Here is a 17,774-nt window from a genome sequence, read left to right on the forward strand (position 1 = left end):
AAGCTGCTTTACACTCCTTCTTGACTAAGCCTGAAGGCTGCTCTCCACAGCTAACACTTAGAGAGCTTTCTACGGTTGTCTAAGATCTCCTAAATCACCATAAGGATTGTCTGTATTGGTGCAGGGTGTCCACTTACATAAGTGTACATCATATACCAGGCCAGGATCTCACAGTGCTTTAGAAGTGAGTGTATTGCATTTTGTGGAGTAGTTGTGATTCAAGACCTTTATGCAGTTCTACATGCTCATTTGCTGGACCAATCACAGTCTCAGTCTGGACCACTGGAGTATCCACGACCTGTTCATGCTGGACTTCACACAACCATTTGATTACTCTAGTCGAAGATTGCCAATATGTGCAAAGCGATGCTGTGTGCACCATACCAGACATAGCATCACACCGAGGACCTGCCGCTTTTATGCCTTATGTCAGGTGACCACTCTTGAATGCTCTCTACATCTGAAACTCGCTACTCTTTTCTTGCCCTTAGCATGACCTCTCTGTTTCGGTACACAACGGAGAAGCCCCTCCTCTTTTCATAGGGTGCTGTGCATAAGACGTGTGGGTTTACTCTCTTCCATTTCACTATTTGAACAAAGGATGGTTTCGAGGATTTTGGATACGATAGGATTTCTTCTGAGTCTTGTACCCTAGTGATAGCAAGCAGCATTAAGAGACTCTGTTTCCCTATCTGAGATGTGGAAGGAGACCAAGTATACTCTTCCAAGTCAGACCTCTATAAAAATCTGAATAAAAAACTGGCAGTGTTCTGGACCCAACACTAGGTGGCAGGACAGGGGAACGCATATGAATCGGCTCCAGGATTTTCTGTTGCTTCTCTATCCTTTCTCTGCATTCCCAATTAAGTCCCTACCTGTCGCCTTTGTTTACAAAGGGGGCACAAACGGTATCCTATCTATCCTATCTCCTTTTGAATGTATCAGCTGTTCCTTTTTGCTCTTAATGTTATGCACAATTCACAGCAGCAAACTGCTGTTTCTGTCTTGTTTTCAAAATACTCTTATTGATGCATGTATTAAAGATTGTATTCGGTGTGTCAAGCTTTTCTTTCACCCTGAAATAATTCACCAGAAAAGAAAATCTAGAAGTTGAAGTGAAGTGCGCCTGCTGGGCCTTTATTCACATCAAATCAATCAGCATCAGCCTATATTGAAAGGCTCAGTAAAGTGAATGGGTTCGAGGTCCTTGTTAGGGGTTTGCGATGTATCAGAAGCCATGAATTTGAAGCTTTTTTCTTGGAGTTCGATGGTGAGCTCTGTAACGAATGGCTCTATGCAGCATGGCTGTTAGTCGATGAACCTGGACGACAAAGCACCCTGGGAAGTCTTGAGAGAGGATCTTCAAAGATGAGAAAGGAACCTTTCAGGTAGAGGAGATTCTCTTCCTTATATATGTTGAGAGGTACCATTTTCCTTCCCAGTGTGTTTCACTGCCAGGCACTCGCAGCGTCACATGTATGCACTTCATTAGCTAGCACCAGCATCCAAACTGATTCTGAAATCAAAACAGTACATGAAATCATCTTGCACAGGGGACATCCGACAGGAAACCTCCTTTTCAACTTGTCACATGAATCTGAAACTATGGGTATCACATTCGTGACCTCAGAAACACATACATCAGAACTTATACTCACAGCACAACATACGGTACACGTGTGCAAGCACCCAACCCCCTCCTGGAGGTATGGGTGGTTTATATCCCATCCCCACCACCAATTTGTCTTGAGGGAGAATATTGAGGGATGAGACGGGAACTAGTCAGGTAGAGTAAGGTATATATTTTGTTACTCCGATGTGAAGCCCTTGGGCACAGCATACGGAGCATATCTCTAGTCAGGGTTTCATTTTCCCACCAAGTATCTGTTCCCCAAGATCCACTTGTCACACACACCAGCCTTCCATTACATCATCACTCACCCTCACCTGTGCAGACACCAGCTCAGATATAAAGGGAATTGAGACTCTTCTGCTTTTGAGGTGTAACCAAAAGGCAGCCTTTAACTGTCTGTTGTCGAAAGAATATTGAGTACAACACAGTATAGTATATTACTGTTAAATAGCAAGCATTTGCAATGCAATAGGTCTCACATTAGGAAAGTTTGAGCTATTGGTATTGTAAATGAAATTTTTTTAATTTATGTGTTGGTTTTGAAAATAGCGAACTTAATAGCTTCGTCATTTACAATGCCAATAGTTATAACTTTCGCAAATGTGACACCTATAGCATTTGTAATGCAATATGTGTTGTATTTACGTGACTTCGATGTATTGATATAACAATGGCTTTTATTTTTTATCAATAATTAATACTCAAATAAAAGTTTTTGTAATTTATAATGGCAATAGCGTAAACTTTTGTAAATAACTTTTGTGAAGAGTATGTTCAGTGTATTTTATTTTGACGAAAATCGAGAACAGACGTGAAATATTAACACCTTTTTGTGACATTTGTAATAAAGCTTGAAACATTGAGAGAACATATTTGACCCAGTTGTTGTTGAATGGTTGCACAGATTGATGCTGTGGTGACGCTGAGTGATGCTGTGGCATTCAGTGATGCTGTGGGAGCGCATAGTGATGTTGTAGTGACCCTGAGTGATGCAGTGGTGGTGCTGAGTGATGCTGCGGTGATGCGATAGATAGAGTGAGTGCGATAGAAAGATAAAGTGAGTGCGATAGATAGGAGGGAGGGCGATAGATAGAGGGAGGGCGATAGAGGGAGGGTGATAGATAGAGTGAGGGTGATAGACAGGCAGATAGATAGACAGACCGACAGAGTGAGGGCGATAGAGTAATTATGTGGCGTGTAATTATGTGGCACTGAGTGGTATTTGGAGTGTATGTTGCGATGAGCGCAGTGTAAAGATGTAGCATACAATTATGTGGCACTGAGTGGTATTTGGAGTGTATGTTGCGTTGAGTGCAGTGTAATTATGTGGTGTGTAATTATGTGGCACTGAGTGGTATTATGAGGAGTGTATGGTGTATTCAGTAGAGTGTAATTGTGTGGCGTGTAATTATGTGGCACTGAGTGGTATTGTTTGGAGTGTATGTTGCATTGTAATTATGTAGCATATAAGTATGTGGCACTGAGTGGTATTGTGTGGAGTGTGTGTTGCATTCAGTAGAGTGTAATTATGTGGTGTGTAATTATGTGGCACTCAGTGGTATTTGGAGTGTATGTTGCGTTGAGCGCAGGGTAATTATGTGCAATATAATTATGTGGCACTGAGTGGTATTGTGTGGAGTGTATGTTGTGTTCAGTAGAGTGTAATTGTGTGGTGTGGGTTCATTGACATTAAGTAAGGCAATGGCTGAAGAAGGCAGAAACACTGCCCCTCTCGATATATATTGTGGGTTGATTAGAATGTGAGTGACACTTCAAACAAGGGGGAGAGGGAGAGAGAGGGGAGTGCAAGAGAGAGAGTGAAGGGAGAGATAGGGGAGTGCAAGAAAGAGAGGGAAAGGGAGAGAGAGCAGAGTTCAAGAGAGAGAGGGAAGGGGAGAGAGAGGGGGATGAGAGAGAAGGAAGGAAGGGATAGAGAGGGGAGTGCGAGCGAGAGAGGGAAGGGGAGAGAGAGGGGAATGCAAGAGAGAGGGAAGGGAGAGAGAGAGGGGAGTGCAAGAGAGAGAGGGAAGGGGGAGAGAGAGGGTGAGAGAGAGAGAGGGGGAGAGGGGAGTGCAAGAGAGAGGGAAGTGGGAGAGAGAGGGTGTGCAAGAGAGAGGGAAGGGGAGAGAGAGAGGGGAGTGCAAGAGAGAGAGAGGGAAGGGGCAGGGGAGGGAAGAGTGGGAAGTGGGAGGGAGAAGAGGGAGGGTGGAACAGAGAGAAAGAGGGATGAAGAAGAGAGCGTGGGCGAGAGACAGAGGGAAGATGGAGAAAGGGAGGGAGGGGGGATGGAGGGAGAGATGAGGGAGTTATTGAGTGAGTGTGTGTGTGTTTTTAGTTAAGTTATGCGGAGTGTTTTCCCGGCACTTTCTGCACTCTGTAGTAAGATTAACTCAAAGCCTTCAGGAGGAACAGGAGAAATGAAACAGAGGCTCAGAGACAAGGGAAAAGAACCGATATGGGACTGAGGAAGAAGGTGCAACCTTTAGGGATGGAGTGGTTTGTCTCCAAAAAAGGTATGATCTTATCTGAAGCCTGGGTGTTGCTGAGAGTTTTGTTCTGCGTATGTGTTTGCCTAGATCTCACATAAAGGGTTTTATGTCTGTTAATTAGTCCTTCTCATTAATACACTTAAAACGTTTTAGTGAAAAATAAATTATCATTTTATGAATCAGTTGTTTCCTAATAGGCAGATACCCCATTAACATATGTGAAATAAAATACATACAATATTGCACGTGAGGTGATTGCATATGGAGGAAGGAACTACACGTACCCACAGATGTCAGTGAGAAAAGTTCACTCGTGTGTGCATTAAATGTGGGCAGATCTATATTACAAGGATAGAAATCTGACCGCTATGGTTTTACTACGAAATATTTTTCGAGGGGGCGGTGTGGCGAGCAGTGAATTGTAGGGGGCAAGCGTGATTAAGGACAGCTGGAAGCCGTGCCACAATGTAGGGTTTCCTCTGGTTTAATGTTGTACCTGATAAAGTGAGAGAGAGAACCCAGCCGCAGAGCCAAGCTAAGCCCACCCCCTCCTCATCCGGGCTGTGCCCACTGGTCGGATATACCTGGACCACGACATCGGTGTTTGTAACAGAGACCGGTCATACACTCATCGCACACCGGCTGCCATTAAAATGCCATTAACCCACCTTGACCAGCACTGATCAGCACGGCACATGCTTCATTTTCCTAACACAAAATATAGCGCTTCCGCGTTTAGTCAAGGGTGCCTAGCGCACCATAACTGTAATTTCAATGCAGTTCAATACAGCGCCTAGGCGGACGCCATCTTATTTCAGGAAGATTTGGAAATAGATGGTATTTCCAGGAAACCTGTTGTGGGCATATCGATGTCAACTATATCATGAGGAAAAGAGATGGTCACGAGACGTTCTCTGGTTCCGGGAGGTGCGTGCTGACTCCTGCCTGGCGATGTACCCGTGCGAGAAGATACTGCATCGACGCACGATTTAAAATGCTGGAAGAGAGAGGCTTAGATGGAGAGCAACGGAGGCCTGGGTGGGTTAAACAGAGAAGGGCAGAGAGAGAAACAAAGAGAGGTAGAAAAGGGAGGTAACAAGAGAGAGAGAAAACGGGCAAGACATGCAAAAAGAATTGGAGAAAAAGAACAAGGGAAGTAAGACACATATAGAGCTCGATGTTAAAAGGGAGAGTGTTAGATTGAGAGCGAAGAAAGGTTAAAATGGAGAAAGTGAAATATGAGCAAAGAGAAACAAGTACGGGAAATGCAAGCGGGGGGGGGTGGTGAGCGGATCCCTTTGAAGTAGCTCATGGCCAAGCGGCCGTGAAAGTGAAAGCAAAGCAATTAGGGGGAGGTAGGAGGGAGGCTGATGGCTTTGATGTGTGAAGCAGGCGAAAGACGGGAGCTGAGATAAAGGAGGAGGTGGACAAAGTTAAAGGATGTACGGAGAGAGAGGGACAGAGAGGAGGAAAGGTGGGAGGGAACACGTCCTGGGGGAAGCTGGCTGGGGAGGGGGAGGAGAAATCCGAGTAAGGCTGTGTGCGGGGAGAGAGAGGGGAGGTTCTGGAGCTGGGGAACAGATGGCCGTGAAGCAGGGGGCGGGGCAGCGGAACCCTTTGATGTGGCCTGGCGGCCGTGAAAGGAGAAATGCTGCTATGCTGCTGCCAGGGGGAAGGCTCGTGCATGAGAGCAGGTCACATGATTGTGATTCACGTGAACTGTCCAAAATCCGCTGGAGGACAGCCCTTGGCCTGAAGTAGTGGTTCAGCGGCATTAGACTCGCAATTCATTCCTTGCGGAATAGAATGAGACGAGACCTAAAAAAAGTGTCATTTATTTAAATGACCAACAGTTTATTAATATTTAGTTGATAAAAATATCAAATATTCAAACATGAACACATACATGAAAAGCATACTTAATATTCATTCATCCATTGTAAATAAATAAAGTATAAAGTTTACACTAAAGAACAGCAAAAAAAGTTAAAAGAATACGAAAATATGAAGTAAGAATTGTAGTCTGCAAACACTGAGGGGAGAAGAGATTCTGATTCACTATTTTAACTTTAGTACTACAAATGAAGGGGAAAGTACATATAAAATGTGAGGTCAAAATTCATATTTTACCCCCAAACATAATTTTCTTTAATCACATTTATATTTGTAAAATAATATTCCAAATACAAAAAATACTGCAAATAATTTTTAAAAATATTACAGTAAATAAATTAAATTAAGACCGAAAGTTAAAATGTTAGACATGTTTAACCTTTCTAAAAACTAATATTATGGCCCATATTATATGTAATTAGCTTTTTAAACTTGGAAACTAAAATAAAAAAAAAAATCAATTAAATGATATTTTGCACCACAATATCTTTCTATAGATACGTTCAATACATATATGCATATTTAATTAGTTATTTTTTAAAGATCTTTTTATTAAACAAAAACAAATAAAATACATAAAATAACTCTTTGGTTCCAACGCACAGGTCGATACGGCACATTACAGAATCAAATACTCAACAGTCAATACTAGGTTCTAGTGGATTCTTGCACTGCCAAGTCAAGGCCTGACATAGGTGGTTCACAGATTCCCCAACGGTGGCTATTCCACGCCCCCCAAATATTACCCCACTTCTGCGGGCAACCCCGGGCCACAAACACCAACTTTTCTTTGAACATACACCAATCAATGTCTTCTGCCCATTTGTTGGTTCGGGGGGGGCTGGCTGGCACCCCAGAGTTGAGCGATATTGCGTTGGCCACCATATATGTTAACGTAACCCACTGTTTCTGATACACACTTAGATCGGATGGCTCCCAAACATTCAACGGACATCTCCGGGCTTCTGGTCGCATCTCCACCCCCAGCACCACTCCCAACGGATCGTGAATCTTCGCCCAGTATGTTTGTATCATATCGCAATGCTAGAGGGTATGCATCAAGGTGCCAACTGCGCCGCACTCTCTCCTACAAACTCCACTCTCAGCACGCCCCATTCGTACCAGGCGATGCCCCGTTATGTAGGATCTATGCAGGATCTTTATCTGTGGCCACCATATGTTAATGTAACCCACTGTTTCTGAAACATACTTAGATCGGATGGCTCCCAAACATTTAACGGACATCTCCGGGCTTATGGTCGTATCTCCACCCCCAGCACCACTCCCAACTCATCGTGAATCTTCGCCCAGTATGTTTGTATCATATCGCAATGCTAGAGGGTATGCATCAAGGTGCCAACTGCGCCGCACTCTCTCCTACAAACTCCACTCTCAGCACGCCCCATTCGTACCAGGCGATGCCCCGTTATGTAGGATCTATGCAGGATCTTTATCTGTGGCCACCATATGTTAATGTAACCCACTGTTTCTGAAACATACTTAGATCGGATGGCTCCCAAACATTTAACGGACATCTCCGGGCTTATGGTCGTATCTCCACCCCCAGCACCACTCCCAACTCATCGTGAATCTTCGCCCAGTATGTTTGTATCATATCGCAATGCCAGAGGGTATGCATTAAGGTGCCAACTGCTCCGCACTCTCTCCTACAAACTCCACTCTCAGCACGCCCCATCCGTACCAGGCGAGGCCCCGTTATGTAGGATCTATGCAGGATCTTTATCTGCACCAATCGGAGCTGCATCTGGATAGCGACTACCTTGGGGGAGGACACAGCCTCCACCCAATCCTCGTCATCCGCACTCCACTGAGCTCTAATCCTCAACAATGGGTTCTCCGAGTTAGTCCCCAATTTCCGATATATCAATGAAATAGTTTTCTCCGGAATATGCCCATCCAGTACGCAGTCCTCCAGAGGGGACGCCTCCGGGAGATCCGTGCCCCTGGGGACATGAGTAGTGAGAGCATGTCTCACCTGCAAGTATCGGAAGTATTCATTCTGGTGTAGACTATACTGCTCCACTAGGGACTCAAACGTATGCACCGAGCCTTTCCCCCACACATCCTTTATCCGGGTAATTCCAATAAGGTCCCATCTATCGAATCCTTTGGTCTTCCACATACTGCACAATTTCTCAGAATTAAATAAAGGGGTGACCAGTGTCAACTTACTCTCACACCCAAGACTTTTGTCGGTCGCGTGCCACACCCGTGTCGCATGTGCATTTGGACCAGTCAGAGGAAAACTTCCAGGTCTAGAATACAGAGCTCTATCAATCATCCCACCGGGGGCTTGACCCCGGTCCATGGCATAGCCTGGGTCTCCTGGAAGTCCATAAACTATGTGGTTTACTGCGGCCAATTGCGAGACCCAGTAATACTTACGCAGATCTGAAAGTCCGATCCCGCCGTCATACCACGGGAGGGTCAGTTTGTTGAAGGCAATTCAGGCGCCCCCATCCCAGAGGAGCTGCCTCTAGAGAGCTTCTATCTCTTTGAAGTACGCAGCTGGCACCGGGTCCATTGAATTCTGTAAGGCATACAGAAACCGGGGTAGCGCCATCATCTTGAAGAGAGCAGCTCTTCCAAGCAAAGAGAGAGGAAGGGATTTCCAGAACTCCATGTCTTTCCTACACCTGCTTAACGGAGCAGCTAAGTTACTGTCATACCGCAGCTTTGAGTCAAGTGTGATCTATATATGCCCAGGTACCGAAATCCCGTTGTCTCAACCTGTACAGGACACGACTGCGGGATTGCCGGTGGGTCGCCCACCACCACAAACAGCACTGACTTTGCCCAATTAATGGCCAATCTAGAATATCTGCTAAAGATGGCCAGTACATCCAGGAAGTTCTGGAAGGACTACTTGGGGCTAGTGAGATAAAGCAACACGTCATCGGCATACAGTGAAATCTTATCCTCCCAGTCGGGAGTCCACCGCAAACCCCGGATCGACCTATCCCATCTAATCCATGCAGCCAATGGCTCCATCGCGAGTGCGAACAGCAGCGGAGACAGCGGGCAGCCCTGTCTGGTGCCCCTCCCCAGCGGGAAGTCACAGGACTTGCAGTTGTTGACAATCACTTTAGCCAGGGGTTTCACATATAACTGGTGCACCCAGCTGATAAATTTGCTTCCAAAGCCCAACTTCGCCAGCACAGCAAATAGGTACTGCCACTCCACTCTATCGAAGGCCATTGTAACATCTAGTGAGACTAACACCGTTTGCTCATGAATTTTTGAGGCCCCCCCCCCAGGACTCCATGCAGCCGGCGCAAATTCAGCGCCGTATTGCAGCGTGGCATGAACCCGGATTGGTCCGGATGAATCAGACGTGATCACCTTGACTAGTCTAGTAGCTAGGAGTTTCGCCAATATTTTTGACTCTGCGTTGAGTAGCGATATGGGCCTATAGGAGGAGCACTGTGTCTTGGGTTTGCCCGCTTTATGAATGACCACTATGTTCGCTACATGTTGATCATAGAGAAGCTCTCCGCTCTCTCTACTCTCCAGGAACATGGCGCGAAAATAAGGAGCTAGTTTATTCGTGTTTAACTTGTATAGTTCAATAGGTATCCCATTTTGGCCAGTCGCTTTACCTGATTTTATCTGCCTAATCGCTTGGGAAACTTAGTCAACTGTCAGTGCGGAATCAAGGTAGCTCCTGTCCTCCTCCGACAAACAAGGCATAATAATATCCCTAATCATTTCACTATTCTCTGCTTCCGGGAAGTCACTGCCGGCCGTATAGACTTTTTGATAGTACTCAGAGAAATCATCTGCCACCGCCTGCGGAGCCGTAATCATGCATGACTCCGGCCCTTCCAATTCCGGCACGAGCCTTTGAGGCCCACTTCCCTTGTTCAAGCCAAGCGATCAACTTTCCGGCCTTATCACTGTGTTCGTATATACGGCTCTCAACGGCATTGTGGTGGGTCACTGCTCGATTTCTGACTAACGCTCTATACTCCTCCTCTCTGGGGGGGCAGCAGATGAAGGTCCGCCGGCGTGTGCGCCTTAGCTATCTTCTCTTCCATATGTATGACTTCCACCTCCTTCTGAGCAACCTCTGCCTGAGTTCTTTTCTTCTTCCCTGACACCAGGGATAAAACTTCACCTCTCGCTACAGCCTTATACGACTCCCATAGGGTTTGAGCGGATTCTACCGAACCCTTATTCTCCATAAAGTAACGATCTGACATCCGAGAATTTCTCTCTTAATGGCGGGGTCCTTTAACTGCTAGGCACTAATGGGAGCCACTCTGCCAACCGCCGGCAACCCCAGAGTGAGGTCTAGCCACAGCGGGGAGTGGTCAGATATTCCCCTTCCAAGATAGCGCACCTCATGAATCATAGGTGCCATTGCCGCCGGAAGCAGTACATAGTCCAGCCTAGACAGACTACCGTGGGCTGCCAAGACATGGGTGTAGTGCGTGGATGTCGGATTACGTATTCGCCAACTATCGAGCAAGCCCAGCGCATCCAGGAAGTCAGGCAGCCATTTCTGCGACTGCCTAAGCGCACGGGGCGGGCTACGATCCGTTTCACCATCTAGCACTGAATTAAAATCACTGCCTAACACTAGATCTCCTAGAGGTAATGAGAGGAAGATGTTGCCCAAATCCTGATAGGTCTCGGTCTTTCACAGACAAAGGGAAGGAATTTTTGACCAGGATCCCAACTCCCCTGGAGCCGGTAGTAAATCCAGCGTGTACCACTAATTTATACCCTCCCTTGTGGAGGGCCAAACCTCTGTTACCGACTAAGTGCGTCTCTTGCAGTAGTATCACGTCTGGGGAATGCCGCCTAATAAGCTTACTAACCATCCCCCTCTTGATCTTGTCACCCAGGCCATTCACGTTCAACTCAACACTTTCATCCCTGACCCTTTGTTACTACGTGTCACCGTACCCATGCAAAACAAACATCACTACTCTTTCGTCACCTGAGACTGAAAAATAAAATAAACCACAATCACACCCCAACACATTCAACAACACACCCATCCCTCCACCCCCCTCCCTGCACCCCTGCTCACGGCATTTGCCAATCCCCAACTCGCAGTGTGCCTGTCGCCCCATACTCTAACTAATCGTCTATCTAAATGTAGATCTGAGGAGGAGTACAACCCCTCATTCCCCAACCCGCCCCCGGGACATTACACCGGTATCAAATCTCTACCCAGGGAAGCATGCTTGTAATAAAAGGTCTCGTGTACGCCCCCCCGGGACAAGCCCCACACCACAGTCAATGGCAGTACTCATCATTCCTGTTCCTGCGAGCCTCCTCCATGTTCGCCACTCCGTCTCTGTGGCTCTGCCCGTGCAGGAAGGCCATCAACCCAGTCCGAACAATTTCGGGATTGTCGAAAAACCAGACCTTTCCCTGAGCCTCGACTCGTAGCTTGGCAGGAAACATCATGGCATACTTATGTCCTTTGTCTCCGAGTCGCTGCTTGACTCCGAGGAAGCTTTGCCGTTGTTTCTGAACCCTCTGGGTGAAGTCTGGATAGAAGTGGAGGGTTGAGTTTTGATACTTTACAGGTCCCTCCGACCTAGAGGCTTGCAGGATAGCGTCTCTATCTTTAAAGTTGAGGACCCTCGCGATCATTGGTCGAGGAGGGGCGCCCGGACGCGGCCCTCCACCTGGTATTCTGTGTGACCGTTCTATAGTGAAGAAGTTTCCTAGTCCTTTGGGTTTCAAATAATTGAGCATGATATCTTCTACAAATAGGTCAGGGGCCTGACCCTCAGCTTTCTCCGGGACACCTGTGATATGCACATTGTTCCTCCGGGCCCTCCCTTCAAACTCATCCAGTTGGTGACCCGCCACCTCACTAGAGGCTCTAAGGCTCCGTACCTCCTGCTGGAACTGCGCCACGTCGTCCGTCAAACTTGCCGTTTTAATATCCAACAACTTCACTTTTTCACTCGTTTTGGTGAGGTCGGCCCGGATCAGATTGACCTCTATGGTCACTGTGTCCAGTTTGTGATCAAGCGACTCCATCTGTTGTCCGAGAGATGTTTTGACTCCATCGATAGCTGCCATCACATTGTGTAGCGTGAGCTCGGGAGTTGGGCAGGAGGCCTCTGCGCCTCCATCCTGTGCACGACCGGACCCCGTGGGTGAGCCCTTGGGCTGCGTGTAGCGGTCCAGCTTGTTGGTCTGCACATAGCGGGCCCCCCTGGTGGACTTGGTCTGCGGCTTCTCCGCTTCAGGCTTGGCCGCCATCGTGGCACTGGGAGCAGGACCGGCAACTCGGACCTTCAGACTTGCCACTGTGGCTGCAAGTGGTGACTCACACAACCCGCTGCGTCCTCAACCCGGGTCAGGGCGATTGCAGACATCCACCGCCAACCACACCGCCAGGAGACTGGAGGATTAGCCAGGTCTACCTGCGTTTCACCCATCTGTCGGTCCTCTTACACTCCCTCAGCACCGCAGCCAGCTCCCAGAGTAGTTCGCCGCTTCTATCTCTCCCACCACAGTCTCCGTCAGCACAGGGTTACGCAGGCTCGCCAGGACGGCGCCTCTATCAGCCCCAATCCTCCTGCGCCTCCCAAAGTCCTCGCACTCCCCAGCAATACGATCTGATCGAAGACAATGGGCACGTCTCCCGGGTCCACTCCCGAATCACGGGCGCCCCCTCCACAGCCAAGTCTATCACAGCCACCCCTCAGTCCTCCATGCCGGGGCGCTGCGGGGACCGAAGAACTCTTTTTGACCCTGGCTATGGTGCACTTGTGGCAAATGTGTTGGCCAGGTCCAGCCTGACCCCTTTAAGTCTAGTGTCTCTCTTTGCGACAGGGTCTAGCCGCTCTGCAGGCAACGCCGACTTGTGACATCTGCTCCAGTCGACAGTGAAAGGCAGAAAAGGGGGAGGGGCACTTCCTCCCCACCACCTAAGTCAGCTCCCCGCGGCCGTATCACCACCAAAGGGACTCGGGCCCCGCTCCGGGGTTAGAATGTCGCGGCCGCCCGCCCCCTTATTGCTCCCCGCAGAGTATGCCGATTTGCAGCGCCGTCGCTGGAGAGGCCAGCAGCAGCCGCACGATCAGCGTTCTCTCCCGTTGTTAGCCGGCGTGCGGGTGGGGGGGGTGGGAAGAAGAAGCCACGTCCGAGTTGTCCCCGATCAGCAGCAGAAGTGGGGCCGGACCGGCAGTTCCTGCTCTCGGCCCCGCTGTTATTCAATTACAGCTGGGGTCGGATCCCACTCGAGGCCCTGGCTCTGTCCCAGAGAGGGCCCTGAATTAGTCGACCTCGTTACTCTGCGGCGCCGCAGTGGATCCGGCCCCGGAGCGCCGCGATCGACGCCGGTCCCCTTCTGGATCAAAATTCTGGGTCACCGGTACAGGATGACAGGAAACTCCCGGTGGTGGCGGGGGTCTCGGGAGCTCCGGGCTCACGTGGCCATTTTGGACGCCCGTGAAGCTCCTCCCTAATTAGTTATTTTTAATGTAATTGATTTACTATATTTTATTAACAAATGCATAAAATAAAATCACTAAAATCCCACAGTAGTTCTACTAATATTTCTTACGGCCAGTAATAATAAAATATATTCTCAGTTCCCCCAATAAAAAACATTTTAATATTTAAAAAATATAGTTAATGAACTGCATTTCTTTTATTTTTCAAATTATTTTAGTTAAGTTAAATACTAGCACACATCAATAAAATATTTCAAATAATACTTTGTAAAAAAATAATAATTAATATATCACAATATTTTGACCTTAACATTATGTTCAACTAGTATACTTAAGTCAATAGCCAGGAGCTATAGCCCTGTGCCGGTAACTTAGGGAGCAGTGCCTCCCTCGGTGATGAATTGTGGTTTGCCTCTTTAGTATAACAAATGTAATTCCTCCTCAGTATACAACTGGCTGCTGCCCCTTTCAGTAAAGAGTTTTGTACGGCCTACCTCATTATTCTACTGAGCAGTGCTCCCTTTTCCCTGAAGTATAAAACTAGGGGGATCAAAACAAAGTTTAGAGCATTGAAGGTCCTTCCTCAGTAAGACACAGAGCTCCACCTCCCTTGGTATAAAACGGATACTACCTCCCTCAGTCGAAAGCCTTGCATCGCCTCCTTCAGTACACAGTCAAGCAGTGCCTGCCTCAATGTAAAACTGGATGGATACTGCCTCTCACTATTAAACTGGGCACTACCCTTTGAAGTATACAGATGCACGCTTCACATACCATATACAAAATGTAAGCAATAACTGATATTTGATCATTCATAATCTCAGGCATTCAATGGAGAGCAATTGCCCAGACGTGCCGGGGACACTTGGTGTTGGAACCAAGCTCTGTGCCTGCCATGTACTGCCAGAATACTGAATTTCAGATGCTTCCTCCTCTTCCCCTTTGAACAGCACATTTACTGTGAAAGATACAGAACTGGCTCCCTTGCTTCACAGCCGCCTCTTGATCTTCTGAAGACATCTATGAACTAATGTTGTCCATGTCCTTAAGTTGCTTATGTAGTGATCTTTAACACGAGTTACTCCTTTATGGACAAGAATACAATACCAATATTTGCTTCAAATCATACAAGTGTTCTGCCAACTTGCCATTTAGCACCTAAACTCCTGTGATATTAAGATCTACACTATCCTTTCTAATATTCTACCAATGTTTTCTCTCCTGGGTCTCAGGACACTTATTTGTTTCCATGTAAGTGCAATCCCTAACTTGGTTTCCTTTTGCCACATATGTAAAGCTGAGTATGGGAACTGTGGCATGTGCACTACTTCTGTATCCCAGTGAAAGAGCCTCTAAATGCCTATATTGTTATAACATTATGCCCGTCTGGAAGCAAGTGATTCTATAGCTTGGCCTGTCCGTCTCTAAACATCTGTCCGTCTGTAATCTATACCACTCTACTCTGCACCGGTGCACTTTACGCCAATGCACTCAAATTCACTCTAGTCTACTCTGCACCACTTTAATCTACGCCACTGCATTCTACGACACTGCAACACTTAGCTCTTTGACACTCTATGCAACACTCTATAGTACTCCACTCCATTCTCCCCTATGCCACAAACCTTTAGCCATGCTGAATAGCAGCAGCGCTGATGTACAACATGGCTAAAACACAATGGCAAAGCCAATAGCTTTTGCATAGGCAAGACCTACTGGCTTTGCCAATGCGTGTTTGAATGTTGCATGTATGCAGAAATGTCACAATTACATACCATAACAGCTCCTCAGGCACCAGAAATCTATCTCCTCTCGTCCATTGAAAGCTGGCGCAGCTAATTAAGGATTGGAAGCTGCCATTCAGTGTGACCTGCAGGTCCAGTCAAACCGTACTGCCCATCCTATCTAATTGTGAATAACCAGAGCATCATTCTGCATGATATTAACCCTTGCTATGTACAGTACGTAGAATGAGCATAAAGCGCTGCATAAAAAGAATGTGAAGTTATTGCTTTTATACTGCTCTTGAATCATTTCCTCCCCTCTCAACATACTTTCTACACCCCTTTGTTGCTGTGTGCAATGATCCATTGCTTGTTTGCTTACGGTTGTTTTTTAGGACTTTCGCAATTCTTAGAGTGAACATTATGCATTAAAAAATGTGAACTGAAAAATTATACTTGCTCCCTGGCGAATCCCCTATACGGCCATGGGACTAGGGGCACACTAAAATGAGATGAGCGGCCGCCTGATGACCTGTACCTTGTAGTCCACAACTGTTTTTAAATGACGCTGTGATCATTGTGAGGAGTGGGCGCTATTCAGCAGGAGTTGGGATTATATGGGAGTTCTTTCCATAAGTCATCACTTTCCTCTCCATGTTCTGTGTTCCACGTGTTTTGGTAATCGGGTAGGAATTCAGGGTGACCCCCTTAGTTTCTCCCTTGCTGCGCTATTGGTTCCAGATTGTAAAGTTAATATCGGAACATGTTGGTAATAAAAACAAATCCCTCTTCGTATGACTAATATTATTATTAATGTCTGTATCGTTCCATTCACGCCATGCTTTAGTAAATTGTGGAGTAAGTAGCAGCCTCGGAATTAATTGAGTTGTCAGCTAAGTACATGAAGTTGTTTTTAATCTGATGTTGATCCTGGATATTTCTTTTTCAGGGCACCAATGCCTCAGCCTTGGAGAAAGAGATTGGTTCGGAACAGTTTCCTGTGAATGAGCACTACTTCGGCCTGGTCAATGTGAGTTTATTTTCTGTCTTCATACCATTTCTTTCATACTTTCTGTGCCTGTTATAGTTTCCCATCTGATGTTGGAGCTGAAACCCTCATTCCTAATGTCTACGTCTGCTTGGATGCCCTGACTGCTTTCTGTTCTGTGATCATTTTGAGCTTTGATGATCCTTGTTGGGACTGATGACCACCCCAAATGGTCCATCTTCAGAATTGCCACCTTCTTGGTCCTCATTTGCAATGATTAACATTGTTGACTATCCTCGCTGGGAATAATTATAACCGTTTTATTGGTCTTCTATGGCAGTGACCTTTGCGTATGTTCCTCTGTGGTTTGATAATCGCCTTCATGTTCCTCGTTTTAAATCGTTAACATCTTTAACTATTATCATTTGGGATTATTATAACCTTTTTGTTGTTGTTCCTTACCATTGGTATTCACCTCTGAAGGTCCTTCTTGGGAATGATTTAATATTCCTGCTTGAGAGTTGTTATTGCCTTTGGCGATCTTTGTTCAGAACGATTATCAACCTTGATGTTTTTTTCTCTTTATTTATGGCTTCTCTACTAAGCACATTTCTGGGCGAGTCTTATCCTGTGATTCTCAGCCACTGTAATCTGCACTCTTTTTTTGTATGATAGGCACTCCATCCAATAAATGCCTCCCTGATGTACAGAGCTCATACAGGTGTTGGCCAATCTTCAGAGATGGTGCTCCTTGCCCATGCACATTCATTTAAACCGTTTTAGAAGCAATTTACATCCTTAGGAGCCTTAGAAATTGTGGAACCCCTCCTTATTAGTGTTTAGCTGTTCTTGGGAGTCCACTGCGCTCCTCATTGTACGAGTCTCTTGATTGTTCTGTCGTGTACTGTTCTATTGCTGATGATTACAGATTTGCATAAAGGCTATGGTGGCGTAAAAGTGCTGTATTTATAGATCGTGTTTGCGTAGTTAAGAGGTCTTATGTCGAGATTAAACAACATAGATGCAAAAACATCAAGTAAAAAAGATTGATGAATGTCTTTTTGCACCGGATGTTAAAACCCTAAGAAAGTGCTGCATTTCGGTGAGAGCAAGGCCGGATTGCATTTCTCATGCTGAACTTCCCATGCATGGGGGAGGAAGGTAAGCAGAGCATGGGGGAATAGTGAAAGCCAAAAAGAGAAGTAAAACAAGATGGGACAGAAAGGGAATACACAAAAGCTGTATGAACAAAGAGGGGGAGTCGCAGTGTTTAGGAAGCGTGGGCTTGGGTGTCCCCTGTCTTCAAATGGATAATAAATAGTGAGGAAAATCCTAGCCGCCAACATATCCTCTCTGTGCCTGCCATTAAAGCAGATGTTTGCCTAGATCAGTAAGGCCGTGACATGGTCACAAATCTAGTTTTGGAAGAGTCTCAGATATTCGGGCCAAAAAGAGGGTTTGCTTGCTAAAGATGAAGACTACTTTTCACAAATACTTTGCAGGTCTGCAGTCAGCTGACAAGGAAGGTGGAAGAAGGGATACTTCCAGTGCTGCCACCCCATTTTGCTATGAGAGTGTTGGAACAAAAAGGACCTT

At 46.5% G+C, this 17,774-nt stretch overlaps 1 protein-coding gene across 1 annotated transcript in view; it reads left to right on the top strand.

Annotated features, from left to right (window-relative positions):
• The window catches only part of LOC147718472 (ubiquitin carboxyl-terminal hydrolase 12-like), a 226,589-nt gene that overhangs the window by 75,445 nt on the left and 133,370 nt on the right, over positions 1–17,774 (top strand). The window contains exon 2 of the mRNA XM_086918395.1: positions 16,140–16,220. Coding sequence (XP_086774521.1) covers positions 16,140–16,220 — 81 coding nt within the window. The remainder of the gene's footprint in view (positions 1–16,139; positions 16,221–17,774) is intronic.

The sequence above is a fragment of the Lissotriton vulgaris genome, chromosome 4_1 (genome assembly GCF_964263255.1).
Source record: "Lissotriton vulgaris chromosome 4_1, aLisVul1.2, whole genome shotgun sequence".
In the NCBI taxonomy this organism is placed as follows: Eukaryota; Metazoa; Chordata; class Amphibia; order Caudata; family Salamandridae; genus Lissotriton; species Lissotriton vulgaris.